The sequence below is a fragment of the Lissotriton helveticus genome, chromosome 7 (assembly GCF_964261635.1).
Source record: "Lissotriton helveticus chromosome 7, aLisHel1.1, whole genome shotgun sequence".
NCBI classification, from domain to species: Eukaryota; Metazoa; Chordata; class Amphibia; order Caudata; family Salamandridae; genus Lissotriton; species Lissotriton helveticus.
In genome coordinates this window covers 508472364-508498043 of record NC_136068.1, presented here as the reverse complement: position 1 = coordinate 508498043, position 25680 = coordinate 508472364, and the positions used below count along the sequence as shown (strand labels likewise).

At 46.3% G+C, this 25680-nt stretch overlaps 1 protein-coding gene across 1 annotated transcript in view; it reads right to left on the bottom strand.

Annotated features, from left to right (window-relative positions):
- Nucleotides 1-25680, bottom strand: part of LOC144768685 (uncharacterized) — a 9047330-nt gene that overhangs the window by 3784291 nt on the left and 5237359 nt on the right. Inside the window, exon 31 of the mRNA XM_078652515.1 lies at nucleotides 13644-13679. Coding sequence (XP_078508641.1) covers nucleotides 13644-13679 — 36 coding nt within the window. The remainder of the gene's footprint in view (nucleotides 1-13643; nucleotides 13680-25680) is intronic.

Sequence of the window (25680 nt, the reverse complement as noted above, 5' to 3'; positions counted from 1 at the left end):
TTGGCTACATCAGCGATCAATTACAGCTAGCACCCCTGACCTGCTGGGACAAGACCTGGTTGAATTCTGACATCAGTTTAAACCATGCTATCCTCAAAGACTGCATGGCACTGGACAAAGTCAACAAAATTCCATGGTTGGCCTACATCAAAAACACCTTTTTTAAATTGGGGAGACCAGAACTATATCTTGACCCGAGTACCATCAAGAAGGGTGATGTATTGTGGATTAAGAACAATTTTCTGGAACGTAGGGTGATGGAACGGGAGGAAATAGAGGTCCAAAAACCGGGGGTTAGGGCTAACTATATACTTCAGACCACCCCTAAACTGGAAACCTATTTGTCCATTGTGACTCGGCCCTACCATCGTAACCTCCTTGTGAGATTTAGACTTAATATTATTCAATATTCTCTGGGGAATTACCCAGTATGGGGAAAACACGATACATCTATCCCCTGTAGCTGTGACAGTTTTTCTGAACAGACACTGATGCACTTTATTATGTTTTGCGGCCATTATGATAAATGTAGGAAACAGTTTTTAATACCCATTTTGAGAGATGCAGGGTTTATACAAGTCCGTCCCGCTCTCCGCTATCTACAACTTCTGAGTAGCACCAGAGTAATATTTGGGGTCGCAAGTTTTTTGGTCACAGCTATGCGTATTAAGTCTAAAAATTTGAAGTTAAATAACCATTGAAATCTGCTTTTAATCACTATTTGTTAATTCATCCATGAAATGCTCTAACTAATGTAAATATATGAATATTTTTTATAATGTTTTATATGAAATGTTTTTTATACACGTACTGTTGATTTTAATTGTGATGGCATTGCTTTTATGATTTTAACTAATTGAATAAAGCTTGTATTGACTTGACTTGACTTGACCAGGAAAGTTCTTGTAGGAGGTGGGGGGGCAAAGGCTGGGCCCAGGGGTCAGCTCACAGGGCCCTCCAGGGAGGGAGGCAGTCCCCAGTGGCGGAATTCCTGGTGCCCAGCAGCAGCAGGCCCCCCTCAAGTTAGGATCAGGAAGAGAACCTTTTCATGGGGTCACAGCCCCTCTTTTATACACATTATTCCTTTGTCTGGTAGCACAGGGTTAGGGAAAAACCAGATGCAACTGGTTTTGGATCACTCTGTTGTGCTCAGCCCCTCTCCCCATTCACAGGATAGGCTAGCGACATCAGTTGCACCACAGGGGGCGGAGCCAGCATTGTGTAGGGTCCCAGGTGCACCCCTCCCTCACATCAACATGCAGATCTCTCCATTCACCACTGGGGCAGACCCATCCTGACTCTTGGAGCCAGGCACACCAGCCAGCTCCAGCCAATCACAAGCCAGACAGTCAAATCCCCTTTATTACACAGACATGCCAACTTCTAGAAGTGGCACTTCCACACTAGACACATTAAAGCTGCACACATCATCGCGCAGCATTCACTTTCACGAGTTCGCACATACCAAACTCGATCCTGCACTCTTCATGCATCAGGAACTTCCATGGACACATACATTCCCCATGCATTCCTATGGGAGGGCGGGCCAATCTCACAACATGCACTCATAGAGCGCACGCACTTTACACTGAGACACAGTGTTGAAGTGCGCAGAAGCCAAAAATAACTAACACCAAGTCACATACCAAAGCAAAAAGTTTAGGGGCGAACCTGCCAGAAGGGCCAAGTCCAACAGAAACCCTACAGGGTCCCTGAGGCCCGGCGCCTGGCTCTCCAGAACGAGGTGTCTCAGATGCTAAAAACAGGGATCATAGTACGCTCTAAGAGCAATTGGTGTTCCCCCTTTTTCCTTGTATCGACTTTCGAGCGATAAACAGTGTCTCCAAACAGGATGGTTATCCGCTTCTCCAGGTTGATGAGGTATTAGTGCGCCTTTGTGAGGCTCGGTACATCTCCACAACAGATCTCACCAAGGGCTATTGGCAAATTCCCCTAAACCCTGCTGACCAAGAAAAGACGGCTTTTTCTACACCCGATGGCCTATAACACTTTACGGTCCTCCGGTTTGGGTTGCATGGGGCCCTGGCTAGTTTCCAGAGGCTGATGGATACGGTATTAGCACCTTACCTATCCTACACCTCTGCCTATCTAGACGATATTGTGGTATATAGTAATTCATGGCCCGAACACCTCCAAAATCTCCAGGCCGTCCTTGCCTAGCTTGGACTTGCTCGTTTACAAATCAACGCGAAAAAGTCCAGATTCGCTTTCCAGAAAGTCAAGTATTGGGGGTATGTTTTAGGGAAGGGTCTGATAGAGCCCCAGACGAGAAGGTAAAAGCCATCTAAAATTCACCCTTCCCAATGACCAAACGTGACCTTCGGGCTTTCCTTGGATTGGTGGGGTACTACAGGCGCTTCATCCCCCAGTTTTCCGAGGTCGCTGCCCCCCTCACAGATCTTTTAAAAAAATTAGTCCCTGCCTCACGGTCGCGTAACCACTCGCTCCATGGAGAACAGGCCTTTCTACTACTTAAGACCGCCTTAACAACCTCCCCTGTGCTGATGACCCTAGACTTTCAAAAACCCTTTATCCTCCAGACGGACGCCTTCGGGGTGGGTTCAGGGGTGGTACTGTCCCAGGTTGATAGTGAGGGTGAGGAGAGGCCTGTCGTCTATATCAGCAGGAAAATGTTCCCAAGGTAAAGGGTTTATCCCACAATTGAAAAGGAATGCATAGCAGTAAGGTGGGAAATCGAAAAACGGCACTACTATCTCGAGGGTAGACCCTTTATTTTGTATACTGACCATGCTCCCCTGACGTGGCTCCCGCTGAACAAGGGTTGCAACGACCGCGTCCTCCGATAGTTCCTGGTCCTACAGCCTTTTTAATTTTAAGTGCGTCACCGTAAGGGAACGGAACAGGGGAAGGCCGACTTTCTATCCCGCTATCCTGTTTCCCCCCGATCGGGAAAACCTAGGTGGGAGGTTGTATAACGGATTCCCTGGGGAGTGGGCCTCACAAGCTTCGTCTGATGTTGACGCTTTAATCCTCATCCATGCAGAGGAATGGCCTGGCCCCTTTAAGACCACTTGGGACCTACGGGAGAAAGTATCTGGGAGCAGGGGGGCACTAGGTGGCACTCGAGCAGAATGGCCGCTGTGTGGTGAGGCTCCCGCTGTCCGGCTGCATAATCCTGCTTTTGTCCGCCTCTCCGCCTGCATGTAACGACAGAAGTTGCAGGGGCTGATTGATGCTGACCTCGGGATCCCGGCGATGCAACTATTGGAGCTGCGGGAGGCACTGGCGAGCATTGGTGAGCATATGTAGCGAGGGGCGAGATACCTGCTCGCTGCTTCAGGAGCTGCTGATCGGGGTGCCTGGTCAGGAGAGACCCCAGCTCGCCACGCGTTCCCAGGGCCGGAATGCCGGAGAGCGGCCAGATCCGCACAGGGGGCCTGTGGTGGGTGTCTCCAAACTGTATCCCATAAGTGGCTGCCCCGGGAAATCTGAGAGCGGAGGCTTGGCCGCCTGCAGCGGTGAAGGACCGGCCACTTTAGCGAGATCCCCAATGGTCCAAGCTTGAGCTGGCAAACGGTCTCCACGCTGCGTGGGATGCCCGCTGCTGCCGTCGGCACCATCTAAACGTGAGATGAGACGGGCGGGGCCCTTGGGAGCTGGATCGAAGCCTACTGGAATGGACTAAGTGGTGGCGGTGAGTGAACTGTGGAGGTGCCGCCATTTTTCAACCTACTTGCGGCATAGGTTGTGGCTGTGGGACGCTGAGCTACGTGTGCGGCGCACTGACTAAGCTGCGGGCTGTGAAGTTAACGCGGCGGCTAGCGGTGTAGCAAGTGCTGGGTCCCAATACTGTGACTGCGCTGTTGGGGACTTGGGGACTGGAGGTGTGCAGCATTGAAGGTGAACAACCTATACGGAGCAGAACTTGGAGACCTTGTGCGCCAAGTCGCCCCCTGGGTGTGTGGGGATAAGCGCTATGGACTGTGTCGGAGGTTTCAGGTGGATGCAATTTGTCGGCGTTGCTGGGTGCATGTGCGTCTGTGAAACACGGGCACTGGGTTAGAAGCAGATGCCAGGCACGGATACTAGTTGGCGATGGTAACAGGAAGAAGCTTCTTCTGCTGATAGAGGTGTGAATAGAGCGCTAGAGCGTGACCGAGAGGCTCCTCAAAGGGCTGATCCTGGGTCCCTGGATCGCTACAACGGAGCGGAGCAGTGAGTGCCTACTTGTGGAGTGACGCGCAGTGCTGTGCTCTTGGCCATCTTCGTCGCAGGCAGTGCTGGGTCACTACCCGGCCCTCAGCGCCTGCAGTGGGTTTGGAGTAGCGAACGCAACGTGTGCCTGGCGACTGACAGAGAGGGGATCCGGAGCCGTCAGGGGTGCGGCTGGGCCCGGACTTAAAATGGGGCAACTGGATGCTCGCCAGCCGAAACTTTCATTTGAGGCTAAAAGAGCTAATAAACAACAGGCTGCAGTGAAGAGCGCTGGTGCGGAAGACTCTCCGCAAGATTCCATACAAACATCGAGCTAAGATCTAAAATCGCTTCTTAGGCAGGGGTTTGCGACCACGGCGGACAAAATCTACACGGTCTCCACCCGGATGGATGCCATAGTGCGCACAATAGAGGGGCATGAGACGCGTCTTAAGAAGGCGGAACAGCGAGTCTCCGATGTAGAGGACACCACTGCGAAGCCCAAAAAGGCGATGACGCAGATGGACAGGCTGCTCAAGATAATAGCGGCAAAGAATGAGGTCATAGAAGCCCGCAGTCAAAGAAACAACATTCGCGTCCTAGGAATTCCGGAAAGTACAGGTACAGTGCGCATGGAGGAGTATATTGAGAAATTGCTTATGGCTGTGGTGGGTGCCGACCTGTTATCTTCTCAATTTGTGGTGGAAAGGGCGCATCGATCGCTGGGGGCGAGACCCCCCCCCTGGAAGTCCTCCCAGACCTGTCATTAACTGTCTATTAAATTATCGAGACAGAGATGTCGCCTTAAGAATTGCTAGAGAGAAAAACAGTTAACGTATGATGGTATCTCTTTTACAATACATGTCCAAGAGGAACGTCGTAACATTTTGGGAGTAAAACAAAAGCTCAGACAAGCTCAGATAGACTATGCTTTATTGTACCCTGCTCACCTCCGCATTATTCATCAGGGGACACAAACATTTTTCACTAATCCACAACAAGTAGAGGATTACTTGAAAAACCTCAAGAAACAGAAACGACAGCAGCGGGAATTGGAGGACCCACCTGGATCGCAGTTTCCAGAGGAGGAATGAGGCTCTTGGTGTTTAGCTTTGTTGCACTGTATATAGACATTTTATGCCCTGCTATAATGGCTAGCAGCCTTACTGTTGCTGGAATGGGGGATCGAGATAAGTTACACATCTGATGTGTAGACATTGGGGTGTAGAAATTGCAAAAGGTGTGAGAGTTAATTGAACTGCCGTTCACCCTCGGGTTAGACCCTGTAGGTCGCGATTCATCGACGTGGATTCTGGGCTAACAAGGGGTGTCAGTGGGCTACCTAGGTGCATTTACCACCAAGGAATAGCCCCACTTTGGTTGCTGCCTTCATGATACTTCTCAGTAGTCTCCCCTTTAGTTTCGGAGGTGATGCTCTGGGCCCAGTTGGTCTACCTGAGAAGAAGTTTGGGACACGGGAGGGGGGCGGGTTGTGTACTCCTGGCATGATTGGGATGCTTCAGTGGGAGGGGGGATGGATGGGGGGTAGTTCATTGTTGCAATGATGCTAATATACTAGTCACTGAAAGTATCTATGCTCTGGTTTGTGTACACATCAGGAGGTGTCGGCATGTGCTAAAGGTTGCTCAAGGATCGACTTTCTTGTCTGATGGCACAGTGGGGGACTACACTCTTAGAGTCATCTCTTGGAATGTGCGTGGTCTTGGAGACCCGAGAAAGAGGAGACAGATGCTGACATATCTTGATAGGCAGCAGATTCATATAGCACTCCTACAGGAAACCCACACTGCGTCACGAGTGGCGAACTCATTTGCTAGTCGCTGGACAGGTTGCCGGGTGTTTGTCTCCGACTCCTCCTATGCCTGAGGCACAGCAATACTCTGCAGTAAACTCACATGCTTTGAAAGGATGGGGGAGGTGGTGGATTCACAGGGCAGGTATGTCATCCTTTGTGGGCGCTTGGGTAGAGATACCGTGACAAATGCTAACTGTTATGGCCCTAACTCAGACTGCCCAGAATTTTTTTACTGATTTATGGGGTAAGATCCTAGCAATTGGGTCTACTCATATTATTTGGATGGGGTGATTTTAATGTGGCGCTCAACCCACAACTAGATAGGTCCAACCCGGGGTTACAGCACTACACTAGGGCACAGGAGGTTCTGCAGGGCAGAATACTGGAAGGAGGGTTGACCGATAGTTGGAGATATTTCCATGCCACACAACGTGAGGGTACACATTTTACGTCCTGTACGGGAACTTGGGCGTGCATAGACTACTGTCTGGTTACAGGGGGGCTCGGGCCGACCATTAGGAATGTGACACATTTGGCCCGCACCTTCTCTGATCACTGTCCGGTTAAGGTCTCGCTGTCTCTTCCGGGGTATGATAGGCCCGACCGAGTTGGCGGCTCCAGCCCACGGCACTGCTGGATACAGTCTTTAGGGCTGAATTGGGTGAAGAGATTGAAGACTTTTTTGTACGAAACAAAGGCTCTGTAGACTGCGTAGAGATTATATTGGAGGCGTTCAAAGTAACGAAACAAGGGCTTTGCATGTCTAAGAGTTTTGAGGTACTGAGGGACATTCAGAATGCAATACGTAAACTGGAGCAGGAGTTGAAGGGGTTGGAGAGAAGGATAGGGCGGGGGGAAGTGGGTCAGGTACACAATGATTTTCGTACACTCTTAACTGACTAAGAAGATGCTGCGCATAGAGAGGTAAAGTTCAGGGGGAAGTATTGGACAGCGTGTAAATATGGGGAGGGGGATAGGCCAGGGAAGGTGCTGGCTGCACTAGTGAGGGGCCCTCGGTTCAATACCCGCGTGCTGGAAATACAGGAACCAGGAGGGGCGACACATAGGGATTTGCCACAAATACTGGAGGCATTTGTTAAACATTATACATCGCTATACACCTCTCAGAGAAGGGACACTGTAGATCTGGAGGACTTCACGAAAGATGTTGCACTGGGTTGGCTTGGGGATACACAGCAGAAGTTCCTTAGCATTCCCTTCAAATTAGATGAAATCAAGGAAGCTATTATGCAGCTTCAGAATGGAAAGGGGCCGGGTTCAGATGGCCTCCCGGCTGGATTCTATAAGGCCTATATTGACATCATAGCGCCAGTATTGAAGAAAGTTTATGAAGAATCCCTTGAGGTAGGAACACTCCCCACTTCAATGAGAGAGGCAATAGTTACCTCCTTATTGAAACCGGGTAAACCACCAGACACTTGTGACTCCTATAGGCCATTGTCACTGATGAACTGTGACACTAAAATAATGGCGAAAGTGTTGGCTAATAGATTGTCCCTTCTACTTGATAGGCTGGTACTGCCTGATCAATCGGGGTTCGTGCCTGGCAGAGCAACCTCCCATAACCTTAGGACATTGTTCACACTGATACAGAATGTAGCGCCGGATTTCCCACTCGTTGCAGTTTTTTTAGATGCAACTAAAACATTTGACACGGTGGAGTGGGATTATTTATTTGGAGTGATGCGAAGAATGGGCGTCCCCGAGGTATTCCTTTCTTAGATTGCGTTATTATATCATCATCCCACGGCTCGAGTGCTGGTTAATGGTCACCTTTCACAACCCCTCTAAGGGTACTCGTCAGGGGTGCCTGTTATCGCCGCTTCTATTTGCCCTAGCGGTGGAGCCCCTGGCTTGTAGGCTGCGGCAGCTGCATCAGGACACGGCATTTCGATGCTGCCTGCAGCAAATACTAGTCTCACTGTATGCGGAACGACATTACCCTCTATGTTAGAGAGCCGCAACAGAATATTAATCCCATTTTAAGTGAGTTTATAAAATTTGGTCGGCTCTCGGGCATTTGCATTAACTGGGGCAAGTCACTGATTTTCCCGCTCACCCCGGCGGTTCAGCAATTCCCACTGGACTATCCGATAGAGTGGTGTGGCTCGGAACTTCGGTATCTCGGAATACAGGTAACCCAAGACAAAGATGAAACCATACGTGCCAATTACGGTACGCCATCACGCGGCTTACTGCCAATGTTACTCGCTGGATATCATTGCCTCTATCGCTCGCCGGGAGAGCTTCTCTTATAAAGATCGTACTACCCCAGTTTCTTTATCTATTTCTTAACGTCCCTTATGATCCGGGGCGTTTTTTCTTTAAAACATTGTGGACTGAATTGCTTAGGCTTTTATGGGGGGGGGGGGGGGAGCAGGGGAGACTTGAATGGTCGACGCTAATGAGACCATATGAGCAGGGAGGGTTTGATGTTCCGGATTTTGAAATCTATTTTTTAAGTGCGCGGGCGCACTATGCTTACTACTGGGTCCACCCTCCTCGTTACATGCCACAGGTGACAGTTGAAGACCACCCACGACAGTCACGGGCACGGTGGACGCCTGGCATTGGATTGCTGCTCTGCTAGACGTGCCACTCCTATACTCTTCCCAGCTCCTACTGTCCTATCACCCCGAATTATCGCTCTTACACGAGAAAGGATTCCAGAACCTGTGCGCGCTCGTCCATGTAACCACCTGGGGAGATCTCTTTCATGATGGGGAGTTTCGTTCTTTGTACCACCTCTTGACGGGTATACAACCTATGCCCTTAGATACATTCCTATATATTCGGCTTAGGCAGGGACTGCGGTCTATTCTCCCTGATTTCCCACACGAGCTAGCATGCCTTCTCCCCTTACACCAAATGTTGATCTCTCCGGATGGGAGACATCTTGTGTCACGACTGTACAACAGCATCCGTACACATAGGGCAGGTATAGTGAGTAAGTCCCGGCTGCACTGGGGTGAAGAGTTGGGATGGGAGATTACTGACGAGCAATGGCGATATTGTTGTGTGCAGACGGCGCAGATTTCATCTAGCTGTAGGTTGCGAGTTATACACTATAAATATTTGCATAGATTGTATTACACGCAGGCAACCAAACTGCGATTTAAAATGGCAGATGATGATAGGTGCCTACGGTGTAAGCAAAACGGGCAGGATTTCTTCACTTAGCGTGGGAGTGTTCGTCTATACGAGAATACTGGGAGCAAGTCCTAGCGGCTTTGGGCACAATGGGCACAATGATTTGTCAAGTCTTGGAACGAGATCCGTTATTAGCATTGCTGGGTTATACGGCACAGATGCCTAAGAAGTATAGGAAATGTGTTGCTCTCTCCCTATTACTAGCTAAACGGAGGGTGGCCTGTAGATGGGGTAGGGGCCGTGCCCCGAAATTTAAGGAGTGGATAACAGTTTGACTTACTGTCAAGAGCAAAGCTCCATGTATGCTGAACTACTACCGATGGCCTCGAAGCCCAAAGATATCTAGGGGCGGTTGCAAGATTATCTCCGACTGCAGGATGCTGAGGACGCAATTGATGAACTTTGTGGAGATTAGAGAGTTTCATGCCCATGAGTGAGTAGAATATGGGCCCTGAACCCTCTAGCCAACTGTGAATAACATGTAGTGTTATGTGCCTTGATGAGTGTGCTGTAGAGATAAGACTGTGCATCTCCATCATCTGCTCGTGAGTTAACATGCTAAATATGGCCACTTTTTTTTTTTTTGCAGAGTTTTTTGTGACACTGTTTAATGTAATGTATTGTGAAAATTGCTGGAAAACTTGAAAATAAAGTTTACAAAAAAAACGTATCTGGGAGCATGACATCGGACCCTCTCCTATCAAAAGGGAGGAGCCAGAACCAGGAAGCGGGCAAGCTGGGGAAGACGAATGTGGAAGAGAACCAGAGAAGCAGCTGCTGGATCCTGTGTCGTCTGGCGTTCCTGACGCCCAGGATCAGAAGCCGGAGAAGGATCAGACGCCAGGAGGCCAACGATCCTATGCGTAGCCCCGCCACTCTCCAGGAGGAGTATGGCTGGAGCAGGTATGTAGTCGTCTGTGGGGGCTTTTGTTTTCACAGGGAGGGAATGGGTAGGTTTGTGTGGGTGGGCACCGATTCTCTTTATTGTTCGAGCACAAGTGATGGTAGTTCGTGGTGACCCCCTCGCACCCCACTGCCCTGGTCAAAAGCAGCTCCCTCAAATATTCCACTGATCTGTGGTTTTTCTTTTATTTTGACACTGTCCGGGACGTCCGTCTGCTGGAGCTGGGACAACACAGAGTGCCGCAGAAGCTTTCCTGCCAATAGGATTCCACCGGACTGTAGAGACAATTCCGTTTCCCCCCCCTTCTCCTCGTCCATGGCAACACTGGATGGACACTGTTCCTTTATGAACCACAGTTCACCCTGAATAAAAAACTTCCATATTACTAAATTTCCAGGGTCTCCTCATCTTCATTCCTGACTCAACGTTTCCTTGTGCCTACAACCACTCAGGGGCCTGTGACAGTGTGACTTTGTAAATTTCATCAAGATAGGGGCAGAATGGCACCCTTGATCTGCACAGACATGCTGCAACCACTGCCATCACCTTGGTGAACACCAAAAGGGAGCTGGTAAGGCCAAAGGGTGGCACGGTGAACTGAAAGGGCTTGTGGCCTACAGTAAACAGGAGGTGGCACCGATGATCAGTCCGGAGGGGAATGTAAAAATTGGCGTCCTACAAGTCCAACGCTACCATCCAGTCTCCTGGATCCAGGGCAGACAAGACCTGAGCTAGAGTAAGCATCTTGAACCTTTCCTTTTTGAGGAAGTAGATGAGGGCTTGCAGATCTAGGATAGGGTGCGGACCCTTTTCCTTTTTTGGGAGCAGAAAGTAGTGCGGAATGACAACCAAAGTCTACTTATGGTGCAGGAATTCTCTCTATGGCCCACTTACCCAAGAGAGTCATGACTTCCTCCTGAAGCAAAGTCAGATGATCCTCCATCAGCCCGTCATAAGTTAGAGGCATAGAGGAAGGGTAGTCTCAAAGGGGAAGGAGTACCCCTTCAGAGTATCTGGAGGGCCCACTTGTCAGAGGTGATGTTGTGACAGCAGTGGAGGTGATGGCTGATCCTGCCACCAACTGGCCGCTCATGATCTTGATAGCCAAGACTTGGAAGGTTTGGAAGTTAAGGTTGCAGGGAGAATGGTTGACTTTTTGGCTGCCCGACCCACGGGGTCAGAACGAGCCATGCCCATGGCCGTGCAGAGGTTGTTGAACTTGCACAGTCTTGTGGCCCTCTGTAGCTTTGAAAGGGGCAAAAAGCATATGGAATGTGTGACCACTAAGAGGCTCAAGGACTTGGTGGTAGCCTGTGAGTCCTTAAAGCTCTATTGAGCCATGTCTGCCTTATCTCCAAAGAGGCAGTTGCCATCAAAGGGCATGTCCATTATAGAGGCCAGGACATCCCCTGAAAAACCAGAAGTCCTTGACCAAGTGTGGTGTCGAACAACCACTGTTGATGAAACTGCTCTACACAGCAAGTACGGGTGTGTAACGATCACAGAGAATGGGAACTTTGCCGCATATCTCCCTTCTAATACTGCACGGGAGAGGATCGCCTAGCCCTCCCTTGGGACCTGTGGCAGCACTTGCGTAACTGTTTCCCACAAAGTGTGGGAATAACAGTCCAATATGCATGCAGTGTTTACCGACCGCAATGCAAGGCTGATGGAAGGAAAACGTTTCTTACCTCAGCTATCCAGTCTCTTGGATTCCCTATACGGGGGTGCGGAAGGGAACGCGCTGTAAGAGGTAGAGGCTTGAACGACCAATCTCTCAGGGGTAGGATGATTAGTGAGGAAATTTGGGTCACCCGTTGCAGGGCAATGGCGGCGGGCAACTGCATAATTCATAGGAGCCCCTGTGCTGGGCTTGGACCAGGTTCCCAGTGGGACATCAGTTAAGGCTTCAGTGAAAGGCAGCAGGGGTTCAGAGGGGAGATACTAGGACGTAGGACCTCTGTCAAGATATTCTTCTTGTCTGCCATGGAAGGGAGCTGAATGCCGAGCATTAAAGCTACCCTTTGCACCACCATAGTGTATGATACTCTCTTCTCTGTAGCAGTGGTAGGGGGAAAAATGAGGCCAGATTCTGGAGAGGTATCCAGTACGCTGGCTCACCCAATTCCTCATACCAGTCCATTTCTTGATGAGGCTGGTCTTGTAAAGGGTCCAGCGAACCCTTTCAATCTTCCTCAATTCCTAGCCCTTCAGAATGGAGCTGATGAAGTGGCATAGAACCTAAGGGCCCTGTTACACTGGTAGGTGCTGATCGGCTTTGAGTCATCAGTGATAAGAATGGGTCTGTCACTGCAAGTCGGCACCGGCAGCATCTGGAGACTCAGCATCGGGACCAGCGCTGGGAAAGGTCGCAGCATGTATGACCAGTGTCAGGCCGGATCCATGGGGGGTCACCAGCGCCAAGCTGGAGCTGCCAGCGTGGAACTCGATGGAGCCCCCATTGAGCCTCCGGGGCCTGAATGTGCACCAGTTGGGTCAGGCTGCACAAATATGAGGCACATGGCATCATAAAAGTCCTTCAGCTGGGCGGGCAACACTCTGGCTCCTGGGAAGGATGAGAAGCGTGGAGCTGACCCAGGCGCAGGCTCCAAGGAACAAGTCCTAAAGTGCCCAGACTCCTCTGTTGCATCAGCCACTGGACGGGGAGAACTTCTCATGTTTCTCGTGCTTTTCACCTGACAGACTCAATGATTTCGACTGGGAGGACGAAGACTTGGGATTTCCAGAGCAGTGCCTGTATCTTCTTCTCAACCAGGACCGTGAACGAGACCTCCTGGGAGAACGAAGCAATGCTGAGCGCGGGACCCCATGCAGCTTTAGAGACCCCTGCCTCAAAGCTTTCAGAGGCATGGAGTGGCAGTCGGAGCAAAACTTTGAGTCGTGGCCGCCCTCCAGGCACCAGAGACAAACTAGGTGTAGGTCCTTCATCGACATGGCGCATTTATACGGCGTGAAACCAGAAGGGTTCTTGAACATGAGGAAAAACCTCCCCAACAAAAAAGGGGTCGACAAAACATCAAAAAAATCCAGTCCAAAAATAACAGAGGGTAGCTCTCTTTACAGATCTACGCTGGCTGGTGTGGATGGAAAAGCACTGGTGGTGCCTCTATAGGTGACGCAGACGTCACAACAGTGCAGATCATGCCGACAATGTCGCTGGAGTTGACTGGTGCCACGTACCGGGGCTCAGTGGTATTGTTGGAAGAAAAATCTATTGGATCCAGTCTGATGCCTGGAAAAATCAAATGTAAGGAATCTGCAGCTAGATGTCTCTATCAGATAATATATTTGTCAGGTTTTAGCAACAGAACAGCTTCATGGAGGATCTATAACTACTGCTGTCAAGTCAAATGTCCTTACCAAAAAACAAAAAACATAAAAGCAGAGCCAAAACCCCTTTCTTAATACCAATTCTTAAAATTCTTTTTGGTGACTACATAAGCTCTTGAAGAAATTAAGTGTGTCTCTAGCTAGACCTAAAAAAAGGAAAACATAAATATATACATATATTCAACAGTGAGAAATGCACTCTTTCTTCAACATCAGAAATATTACCTGGCTGAGGAGGGGCTGGTTGCATTAGATCATATCCTGTGGAAAAAGAAAAATATAAACTAACATAATATACACAAGCAAATAGGAGAGCAAAGTTTGTAGTTAAAATCTTGAGGGACTGAAAGGGATGCTGTCAGAGAAGAAAAATAGGAGTTTAGAGGAAAACTGACTATATGACAAAACACTAGACTGTAGGACACTGCCATGAAACATAAGACTCTAGAACACTAATGTGTAAGAGCGTGAATGCAATATATGCATACTGAGCACTACATTGAGGTTTAGAGTACTGCACTATGTTATCAAACACTTATTTAAAGTAGACTGCACCATACAAGAATATGGAACGCTGTCATTAAAATAAAAGCATTATGATATAGCCCTACCCTGTCGCCTTATAAGTTATTTTTCAACTACAAGACACAGCGAATCCTGTAATGGTGGTTGCAACATTTTTCTTCATGTTGTTGACAGCCAATCATATCACTTGGCTCTGCTGGACTGGTACCGGTCTCACGAGAACAAAATGGCCAATGGGAAAAAACTCAGTTGGCCAAGGCCAATTAGAACGCTGTATATTTTTAATTTGTGGTACGGCACAAGTCCAAGGGACCCCTGTAGGACCAAGCGTCCAGGTATATTGATTCTTTTAACCCTTTCATGACCACCCTTGACACCTCATTAAACGCAAATTTCTCAACAGCTGAACGGATTTATACCAAATAATGAACAGTAATCATTGCAGGAAATGTTTTACCTTTCTGCCATATTTTTTGTATTTCTGTTCAGCCATAATTATGAAAAATAAGTGACCTTGGGGGAATGTGACAGTTACTAACCAATGGACTACTAGGTCCCTTCCTGCCTGATGTTGATTTCGTGAAGCGTGTGCCATCTAGCTACCATTGTTATGTGGTCAGATTAGACCCGGTCAGGGACATCACCACTTTACGTGTTCACGTTTAAAGTTGACATCTTTCTTGAACGTTGATATTTGACACACATTTGCTTGCGTGCCTTTGAAGGATAATGTTCTCCAAAATGATTTTGCTTACATTTACACTTCTTCAAAGGCACATTACCAGAGCCTTGAACTTCCTGTACGAGAGCTAAGTTCTCCGGCCAAAATGTCATTTTCCGCTCAGCAAGAGCTCTGTCAGGATAGAATCAATAATGGTGGCCAGACTGGTACTTCTGCATGGCAACATGTATGAGGTTTGTTATATAAATGACATCACTTTTTTTTCTAGTGAGAGGAGCATTTCGCTGACACTGTCTAGGTCGCTCCATGGCGGAATTTCAGCCCAGCTGAATCCTGTCTACCTCCTGAAAAGGATGAAGCCCAGCTCTACACCAAGATGGACTCCCAGATTACACATACCCACAGTGGACTGAGGAGTTAGATCACCCTCAGGGATTCTGGCAGATTCACCGACCCTAGGCACACTAGGATAGAGAGTGCCAGGTAGAAGCGTAACTATACTCATATACAAACATAAATTCTGTGTAACAGCACAATGTTTGAACTATTAATTTTCTTTACCATTCTTGTGATGCTGATTCCTCTATTTTGTTTCCTGCTATTAGTAATTGCAGTGCATGTATTTTACACAAGAATCTTATTGCAACAATAAATATCTGAAATACCAATTCAAGGATTTCATGTGTTTCCCTTTGGGCATGCATGAGTTACCAAACGAAAGAGCTTCAGATCTGTTTCCACAATTTCCTTGGGCAGTCAGGGGTGTCATGTTCTGAGGTTGCACATACCACCTATTACTTTGCTAGGTTAGGGGTACTCATGGTACACTGTGAGCTAGCCAGGACGACGGGCAACATATCTTGATAGTGTGCATGGACTCAGTCTTGCACAGTTTTCTGGTTTAGGGGAGACCGTGTTGAGCAGCGGAAAGGAGGGGGAGCCGAACTTCAAAACCCAGGAGCCTTGAGGCCATTTCAGCCATCATCAGTCTGCTCGAGGATGCGCTTATAGTGCACGCACGGGCACCGCAGCGCGGGAGACCGTTTTGAGCAGAGGAAAGGAGGAGGCAGCCGAACTTCAAGCCCCAGGAGCCTTGCGGCTATTGCAGCCATCACCAGTCAGAGCCAGGAAGCGCTTATAGTGCATGCACGGGCCTCGCAACGCGGCAGCCCATTTTTGATAAGCAGAAAGGAGGGGGCAGCCGGACTTCTGGCCCCAGGAGCCTTAAGGCTGTCCGCGCGAGGAGGTGCTTATAGTGCACAAACGGGCCCTGCAGCGTATGAGCCCGTTTTGAGCAGCGGAAAGGAGGGGCCAGCAGAACTTCAAGCCCCAGGAGCCTTGCGCCCTTTGCCGCCGTCACCAGTCCACGCCAGGAGGCGCTTATAGTGCACACACGGGCCCCGCAGCGTGGGCTTGCCAGGGCCACGCACGGGCAAAGCCCGGGCCAAGGGAGTGCCCGTCTGCGCCCTTCAGAGCCAGGAGGAGACGGGGCTGGGCCCTCCCTCTTGGCCTCTCGGTCCGGCAAAATTGGAACCTTTTGAAAACATTGGTTTGGTCTCCTAATAGAGATTCTTGTGATCCAGTCACCTGCTGAACTGCGAATTTTAAGACATTGTCGATGAGCTGGAACTGCAAGTGTTATACTAAAGTATTTTAAATATTTTATTTATTTTACATCTGTTTATGTTACTGCTGGGTTCCGTGGAGACATAGGAGAGTCAAGTAAAGATACCACATGGTTGTGAGGCCCGTAGAATAGATACAAGGCCCTCCATACTGATCCTGAGAACTGTATTCCAAAAGATCGGAAAAAGGAAGGCCATGATCACGACCAACCAGATTTTGCCAGCGACAAAGGCCAGGGGGACATCTCATACAAGACTATTGAACTATCTCACCAGGGCAATGTGGGCTATTAAAAGACAGATCCCCACAGTGGAAGATACTCTGAACGTGGAAAAAATGGGGGTCTCAGTAAGCAAAAAGAAGCCAAAAGACAAGCTGGCTAATAGCACAGATACAAAGGGTATTCAACCCCAAAACGCTTGCATCCAAATTGTCCCTGATGAAATACTAGTCAGCGATCAGGAGTCTGACTTCCAGCCCCCGTTAAAACGCCTAAGAAATCCAGAGACAACTAAAGAGATAATGATAAAGGAGGCACAAAAGCAGACAACCCCCAGGGAACCCAAGGCTTTACCCTTGGAAAATGGCAAAAAGTGACTAAACAAGCTAGACAAACTAAAACACTAACCTCCTTAGACAAAAGGCAAAAGGGAAGGCCCATACAAAAATTCAACACACCACCTCAGTTAATGATCAGCTAATGATCTTGGCAACCTAACCTCATTAGTGGTAGAATTAGATACATTTCTAAGATATGTATTAGCTAGCCTAACCAAAAGAGTTACCAGGATTGAAGAGAGTATGAATTATACACAGAGATCGGAGAGGTAGGAGAGTACTGATAATCAGGGTAGAAGTCTGCATAATCAAGTGGGCTTGGGTGAATCAAATAGGGTGTGAGAACAGGCAGCACCAACAGACAGACACTCCAAACGTTAGATCGAGTAAGCGTAGGGACACAGGACACTGTGTATCATGTAACGAAAGCCTCAAGGACAATAGATGAACCCTCAAAAAATTCCCAGAACTTCAATCGATTAAATGTTAAACGGGGCAAAGAGAGGAAAGGTACAACTATACCGAAGGGTAGTGCCACACAGTTAATTAATCAAGATTTATCTACCCTCCATCTCAGAGTAATTGCCAAGACAATTCAAATCGTCTAGATTTACCCCCAGCGGTTACACCATATACACCAATACTTGCTAATGTCCCAAGACTGATGGCTGAGGAAAAGGAACCTTGGGACTCTTTGAAAAACAAGGCGCTGCATTGATTGGAGGTAAAAACAGGGTTAACTGTTATGGAATTCAAAGTGGCCAGAAGAGTGAGCTGGCTTGGCAAGGATTATAAAAACCTGCCAGGGGACTTTATAGTCTTAACGTTAAAAACTCCACAATTAGTGGATAATATACTCTGGAGAGTAGGAAATAAGAATATAACGTGCTGTGGTATCAATGTGCTATCTTTGGGCTATTTTTATCAACCTCCTCCAGATATGAGTCTAAGAGTTGATAGAAGAGAAATCCACGAGAATAGCCACTACACATATAATGTACCAGTGAATAATCGGTTTGACTCCCTACTTTAGATGCAATAGATTGACTAAACATCGGAGATACTAATAAACCCGCCTAGAGAGACACATGATTCACTCACCCCAGCAGATGCGTCTAGTTTGTTTCTGGTTTCTGGTGTAAATCAGGAAAAGGGCTTAATTGTTGTGTACGAAGATAATTCCTCAGATATATCTGTAACCCCCGCCACTCCACCTCTCACCCTGGGGATAAGATCGTCCAAAGATAGGGGCAAGATAAACAAACCGCCATCAACCATCACATCAACCATCACAGCATTATCTACGGCAAAAAAATATCAATGCCAGTAATGATAAGATGGAAAATATATCTGTATTATTTTGGAACATTGTAGGCCTGACATAAAATTGCTAAACCCAATATGGCTTGACTTTGTTGGAAAATTTGATGTTCTTTGTTTCGACGAATCTTGGGCGGTAGACAGCATCCATATTAAAGGCTAGAAAACGTTTCACACTGCTGCAGTCCCTTCTGTTCATGGGATCCTAAAGGGGTTTTACGGACATTTGTGTCTAATAAGGTGAATGTAGACAAGATAGTCTTGTTGATATATGATTGTTATTATCAAATCAAGATCATGCACATGGATAAACATCACTGGTTAATTTTTACAACTATGCCCCTGAGGATCAAATAGTAGGAGTATTGAAAAGGGGAACCAGTGACCTGAACAAGGTAAAATGTGATAATATGAAGGATGTGTTTATTGTATGGGGTGGAGATTTTAATATCGGTGCGTGCACGATGAGCGGATGGAAAAGTTGTGGTTTACCAGCTGAGAATGACAACACATACCCCATTTCTCCCTCATAATTAGATATTATTTTTGTTTGATTTAGGATTTGCAAATATTTTTTGTTCCCCTCCAGTCTCTTTTACACAGACGTTCAATGGGAGGGGTATAAATTCAACTATTGATTACATCATTCTGCCCAATAGGCATTCTGCAAAACTTATGAAGCTTAGAACTCAGGAGAATGCAGTGAGCGATCATTTACTACAGAGCGTAATCTTATCCTCTGCGAATGACGTGCGAACCACCTGGTGCAACTCAGTCTACTTGGTCCAAAACATAGTGTTGGATAAATTAAATGGATACTCATTACGATGGTCTCAGATAGAACCTACGGAATTTACAAAGAAAATTGTGGTAAAGTGACAAAAATCCTTCTTACATAGTGGTCGATTAGGATGGTGGACGGACTTGCGTACATCCGCTACCCCCGAGGTGGAGGGACCGTCTGCAAGGGCAGCGGTGTTCCCTCCATGCCAATTAGGATGTGACCGCCACCCTGGCGGGCACATCCTGAATCTTTAACATTGAGGCGGGTGCTGCTTCAAGCAGCACCCGCCGCAATGTTAAAAATGCATGCATTGCATTTGCATGCACAAAGCGGCAGGCACAACGCGGTGCCTGCCGCTTTGTGCATGCAAATGCAGGAGGGTACCATAGGTACCCCCCATGTGCACCCCCACCCCCCCTTCACCCAGAAGCAAAGGTCCCAATGCTTTTCCACGGCGGGAAAACCGCCGCGGAAAAGCATGTTTACACACGCTTCCTAATTTGGCTGGCAGTGTCTTGCAGACACCGCCACCAAATAGCAGGCTACACCCCGCGGATCAGTGGCGGACGGACCTGCCGTCTGCCGCTGATCCTACCGCCATCCTAATCTGGCAGGTGGTGTTTACAGGGACCACGGTGCTGAATCCGCATCCTCCGGGCCGGTGGTGGCTTCCACCCGCCCGGAGGATGCGGATTCACCGCCATCCTAATCGACCCCTATGTCTGGATCAGACAATCGCCTACAATGATATTTTAAGATGTTATGCTTAAATCACATCTGAAATAAAAAACACTTTTAGGGTTGAGAATAAAAAAGCAAAAGCTAATAAGAAAGGATTGTTTGATACAAAATGCACAAAAGCATATTCAAAATTAAAGCACGCACTGCATAATTCGGTAATAAATAGCAGCAAAATAAGGGAAGGTAACGAGTCAGAATATCTAGTAGGAAATGTTGACTTGCACTAATATTGAGTGCAAAATATCGATATACATAACTATCTACTGTATGAATATCGTGGTCAAGAATATTGAAATTCAGGTAAGAAATATCATTTTCTAAAATATTTAAGTCATTAATATCATTTGCAAAAATATAGTTGTAAAAAATATAATTTTTTTAGTTAGTGTTATGTATTTTAAATGTATGTGCTCTATTTTTTGTCTAAGTATTGCATTTGTTTTTTAATATATGTGTTACATTTTTAAAAGTTATTATTTTATTTTAATTAAATTTTGAGTTTTAGTTCCATAGCGGGTTGTGGGTTTATAGGGGTTTAGGGTGGTAAGCAATTTAATTATAAATAATGTATTAATATATTTTATTAATTAATACTTATTTATGTTATATTGTTAACTGTGGGGATTAATTTATTAATTATTTATTAATTGGTTGTTAATTATTATGAATTCATTGGTAATTATGTTAATTGTGTCATTTTTTAGGAGCTGGTTGTGGGCTGATAGGGGAGTAGGGTGGGAAGTAATTTAATTATAATTAATGTATTAATATTTTTTATATTGTTAATTGTGGGAATTAATTTGATATTAATTATGTATTAATTGGTTGTTATTATTATTAATTAATTGGTAATTATGTTAATTCTGTCATTTTTTTAGGAGCAGGTTGTGGGTTGATAGGGGAGTAGGGTGGGAAGTAATTTAACTATAATTAATTCATTCATATTGTTGTAATTAATATTTATTTGTTTTATATTTTATAATGGTAACTGTGGGATTTAATTTTGTATTCATTATTTATTAATTGGTTGTTAATTATTATCATTGAGGGGTCGATTCCGATTTCGGGGAAGGGCTCCGAACGATGGTCGGAGCCCTTCCGACCGAATAGGAAAGTGCTGACCCGGATTCCCTTCCGAACGAGCCATTCCAATGGGCTCGGTCGGAGAGGAATCCGACTCGGATTTCCGGATGGTGTCCGGAAATCCTTCAGTACTCCCCCGGCCGCCTCTTCACGACCGAGGGAGTACGATGGCAGTTTTTCACTGCCTTTTTGTGCCGGTGTTTGCGGCACAAAAAGGCAGTCAGAAACTGTCTTTGGGGGCCCCCAGTAGGGCACCTATGGGTGCAAGGCCGCTGAATGGCGGTCTGGGGGCACCTATGGTGCCCCTCTGTTGATCCCGGAACCCAGTGGCAGGCACCTTGGGGTCCATCATCCCCTTTGGTTTTTCTTTGTTCGCCTACATGGGTCCCTTGCTCACTTTGCCACTGGATTCAAGCTAGCCTGGCTGATGACGGCTGATTAGCCAGAAACCGGTCCCAGGATGCTTGTTTCCGGTCCTGGAAAGACATGGCTTGGCAGTTCGGGCTGGACTGTTCCCATGAGGCACATGGTCAGACTGATTTGTATTAGGCCATGTCTGAAGTGGGGTGGCGGAATGAGCTAAAGAACGATGATGGATTAACCCCAGATCAGTTGACTGGGGGTGAGTGCTTGCAATGTTCAACACTCCATCCATCATCCGCTTTGGTTTACCTTGGGGTTCCGGCCACAGGGTGCAGGAATGAACTGCACCCCTGCTTTTCACAATGCAGGCATGTATTCCGCTCGAAATGCATGCTCCCATTGTGAAGTATACGAGTGCAACAGAACAGGGTTCGGTCGCATCGTACTTGCAGGGCCGTAACCCACGACAGTAGGTCGTTCGGTCACGGTTACTGCCTGAAGTCGGACGGACTCAGGTCCGTCAATCCGAATCGACCCCTTAATTGGTAATTATGTTAATTGTGTTCTTTTTTAGGAGCGGGTTGTGGGTTGATAGGGGAGTAGGGTGGGAAGTAATTTAATTCTAAAACATTTAATAATATGTATAATATATTTAATTAATTATATTTTATAGTGCTAATTGTGTGAATTAATTTATTAATAAATATTTATAATTTGCTTGTTAATTGTTATTAATTAATAAATGAGTTGTTAATTATGTTAATTGTGTCATGTTTTACTAAATTGCTGATGGCCTTTATAGGGGAACATGGTGGGAGGTAATTAATTTATAATTAATTATGTATTTGTTAATTAATGTTAATTAATTAAATAATTAAAATGTAAAATGCCAATGGTGTAATAATTTTGATGTGTGAGTTGTGCGGTTTATAGCAGTAAATGGTGCGAAGTAATTTTAATTCAAAATAATTAATGATTTGTTGTTAACTGATATTAATTTACTAATGTAAAATTAGTTATGGAAATTGTGTAAATATTTGTAGGTGTGTGTTTTGGTGTTTATTCGTGTGGAGGGTGGGAAGTAATTTAGTTTCTTTTTTTTAATAATTTCTTTTAATTTTAGCCACAAGGTACATTCTTAATCACATAAAACATATGTCCATTATTTACATTCCTTCCTTACAGTCCTATAAGTTGTCACGTATTACTGATATACACTCTAGAGTATTATTATTGTCATGATAGGACCACTAAACAAAAACAAATATATAATAAAAGTCCAGCATAATACAGATAAAACAAGAAAAGCAGAGAGGAACAGTTGACAATAAAACTCAGCCTATCACGAATATACATATATTTACAAAACATCAGGACTAACCAATTTTTGTCCTATTTACGGGCTCCACATATCTTCTTTTAAACCAATTGGTCATAGGTCCCCAAATCCTACGTCCTTTCTCTCTTGCACACCAACCCTTGTTATTATATAGTACCGTTTCCTGTACATGAATATTTAATAGCCGGTAAAGCCAAGCAGTATATGACAGGGGTTCTGCATCTTTCCATACCGTAGCTATCAGTAGCCTGACTACTGCGGTTGCAATAAACACAAAATCCGTGTGGGTTGTAGATAGCTCAGCTCGGTTATCAAATCCAAATAACATCATAGGTGGGGTAATAGTAAGCACGTGATTAGTTGTTTCTTGCCAGAATTTCTCAATTCCCTTTTTTTGGTGAGCTAAGGGAATTACATGAAAAGAACATGTGTATACTATCAGCAGGGCCCAGGTGACATCTTGAACATTCGTCCGATTCTCCGTTCCCCCACTTAAAAAGCTTGGCTGGGGTATAGTACAGATTGAAAAGAGTTTTATAGTGTTGTGCCTTTAAATTAGCCGCCAAGAAAACATTTCTCCCCAATTCCAAGGACATATCTAAATCTATCTCTGCATCCCCTATTTTCTATGCCCATCGCGTCTCTGTTTTTCCTAGATCATCTGGTACAGTTTCCATCAGTATGTTGTAAAAATCCCCAATCCGGGCGCCCCCCTGATGCATTTTATCCAATATAGGTATGGATCCTAGGTTAAATAATACCCTTTCCAGATTTTTGAGGCACCCCTCCACTTGAATATACTTAAAAATAAGTCATTTTATCAATTCCAAATTCCTCAACTAAATCCGGTAAGGGAATTATCTGTGCTTCATCATTATATACACATGCAGCCCGTTGTATACCTGCCTGCTCCCAATCCCTAGCCATACCATCCATTATTTCTGCTGGAAACAATGATGACCCCCATTATGGGGTATATCTATTGAGTTTGGGAATTTTCAGGATCTTACTGACTTTTACCCAAACCGATCTGGCTACTTTTATGCATTTAAAGCGAGTATTCTTATAGTAACTCGGCTCCCATTGCCTAAAAAAATCAGCCCTATTGCTTCCTTTCCTATGGCTAACTGATATATAGAAGGCAAACCATCCTCTCTACCCGTTCTATCCTGGGGTAATGCCATTCCTGTTCTCACGTGTGGTGTGTGTACTCTTATCCTCCTAGATCTGTAGCCAACGTCCTCGTCACCTGACAACTACTCCCACCCGGTGTATGCCGTATGAGTGGATACAAGATCCCCAAGTTGATCCAAATGTGGATGTAGCATGTTCCAGCTATAACTATTGATCATGTAGGAGTGCGTCCACCCTCCAGGTCTGACAGGTCAGCATCAGTGGACTGTGTCGCCGTCTGTGTCAAGTATGTGTGAAGCGGGCCCCAGATATCGGCCGGCCTAGATGTCATTGGTTGCATTTCCGAGTATATTCCATATTGCTCTTGACAGTACACCATGTCCTGTATCGATTCCTTGAACTTGGGGGCACGTCCCCTCCCTCACCTGCACGCCAGTCGTCTTTTGGCCAATAATAGTGCTACGTCGGTGAATTTCCTGCTACTCTTCGGAATCTGTGCCGTATAGCCCAATAAAAACAAAAGAGGATCCATCTCTATCGTGCTATCTGCCATGAGCTCCAGCGCTTCATGAATCTGCTCCCAATAAAGTCTCACTTGCGCACAATCCACGCCAAATGCATGAAGCCAGCACCAGGTTGCTTACAGCGTTCACAGCAGTCTGAATCTGTAAGACGAAATCTATATTTCCGAGCTGGGGTGTAGTACATTCTGTGTAAGAATTTGTAATGTATTATTTTAAAACGACAACTGGACATCAATGTCCCAGCAAGCCCACAGCAGTACTCCCACTGCTCATCTGTCACTTCACTGCCGAGATCTGCAGCCCAGTGCGCTCTGGCCGTACCAACCACTGCAGGTGTGTCACCCCGTAGGCTGCTATATATGCTAGACACCAAATGCGCGCCGTCTGCGCTATTCAGAATGACATTGAGGGGAGCCGTGCAGAGGGGCTCCTTAGGGTAGTCTGGGAGTACCGCTTTCATACCTTCTCGTAGTCGAATGTAATAGAACACGTCCAAGGGGCTGGGGCATAACTTATCTAATTTAAATCCTATCCTTACCCCCAGATACCCGCCATGCTTTCAATCTCCTTAATTGCCACCTCTGGCCTAGATGTAACCACAGCAATATCATCCGCATAGGCCAGAACTTTGGTCTCATAACTATTACCTCGATATGGTTCAATCACAGTATTTAAGATTAACTGATTAATAAAGGGATCTATATATAAAGCAACTGGATTGGGGAGCATGGGCAGCCCTGCCTAGTACCCGGTGCTACCTGAATTGGATCAGAGGTATTCCCCATCACTTGCAGCCTTGCAGTTGGTTTATAATACATCGCCCGAATGGCAGTAATCAGCCGCGGGCTGAACCCTCTTTCAGCCAAAGGTTCCCACAGATATTGCCAGGTCACCCGGGCAAAAGCCTTTTCGGCACCCAAGAGGATCACAGCCAAACCATCTCCTTTAACTTCCGCTATATCTATCAAAGAGATCACCCGTCGGATATGATCTGTAGTCCCCCCTACCGGATTTAAAGTCATGCTGCCACGTCAAAACCAATTTGGCTATGATTCCCTGGAGTCGATTGGGTGAAACCTTTGAGTAAATTTTAGCGTTGGAGTTTATTAGTGATATAGGCCGGTATGATCCTGGCTGCTCAGGTGGTTTCCCCTTTTTAAAAAATATTAATATATCTGTGTCCTGCCATGATTTGGGGGGTATCCAACGATATTGAACATCTAAAAACAGATCTTGTAATATTGGAGCCAAGATTGACTAAAGTGCCTTATATATTTCAACTGGAATTTTATCAGGGCCGGATGCTTTCCTCGAGGATAAGGCGTTTAGAGCTATAATTATTTCTGCCAATGAGATTTCCCCTTCCAGTTCAGAGCATATCTCTGCCTCAAGTCTACTAGATCCTGAATAGTTCCTTGTATTTCCTAGATGTACAGCATCACTGGAATCCAATTGATATAATTTCCTGTAAAATTGTTCGAACTCTTCTGTAATTTTTGCCAAAGTGTTTTCTAATTGCCCATCAGGGTTCATAATTTCAGCTATATTATTCTGTGAAACCCGTTGCCTGATCCTAAGAGCCA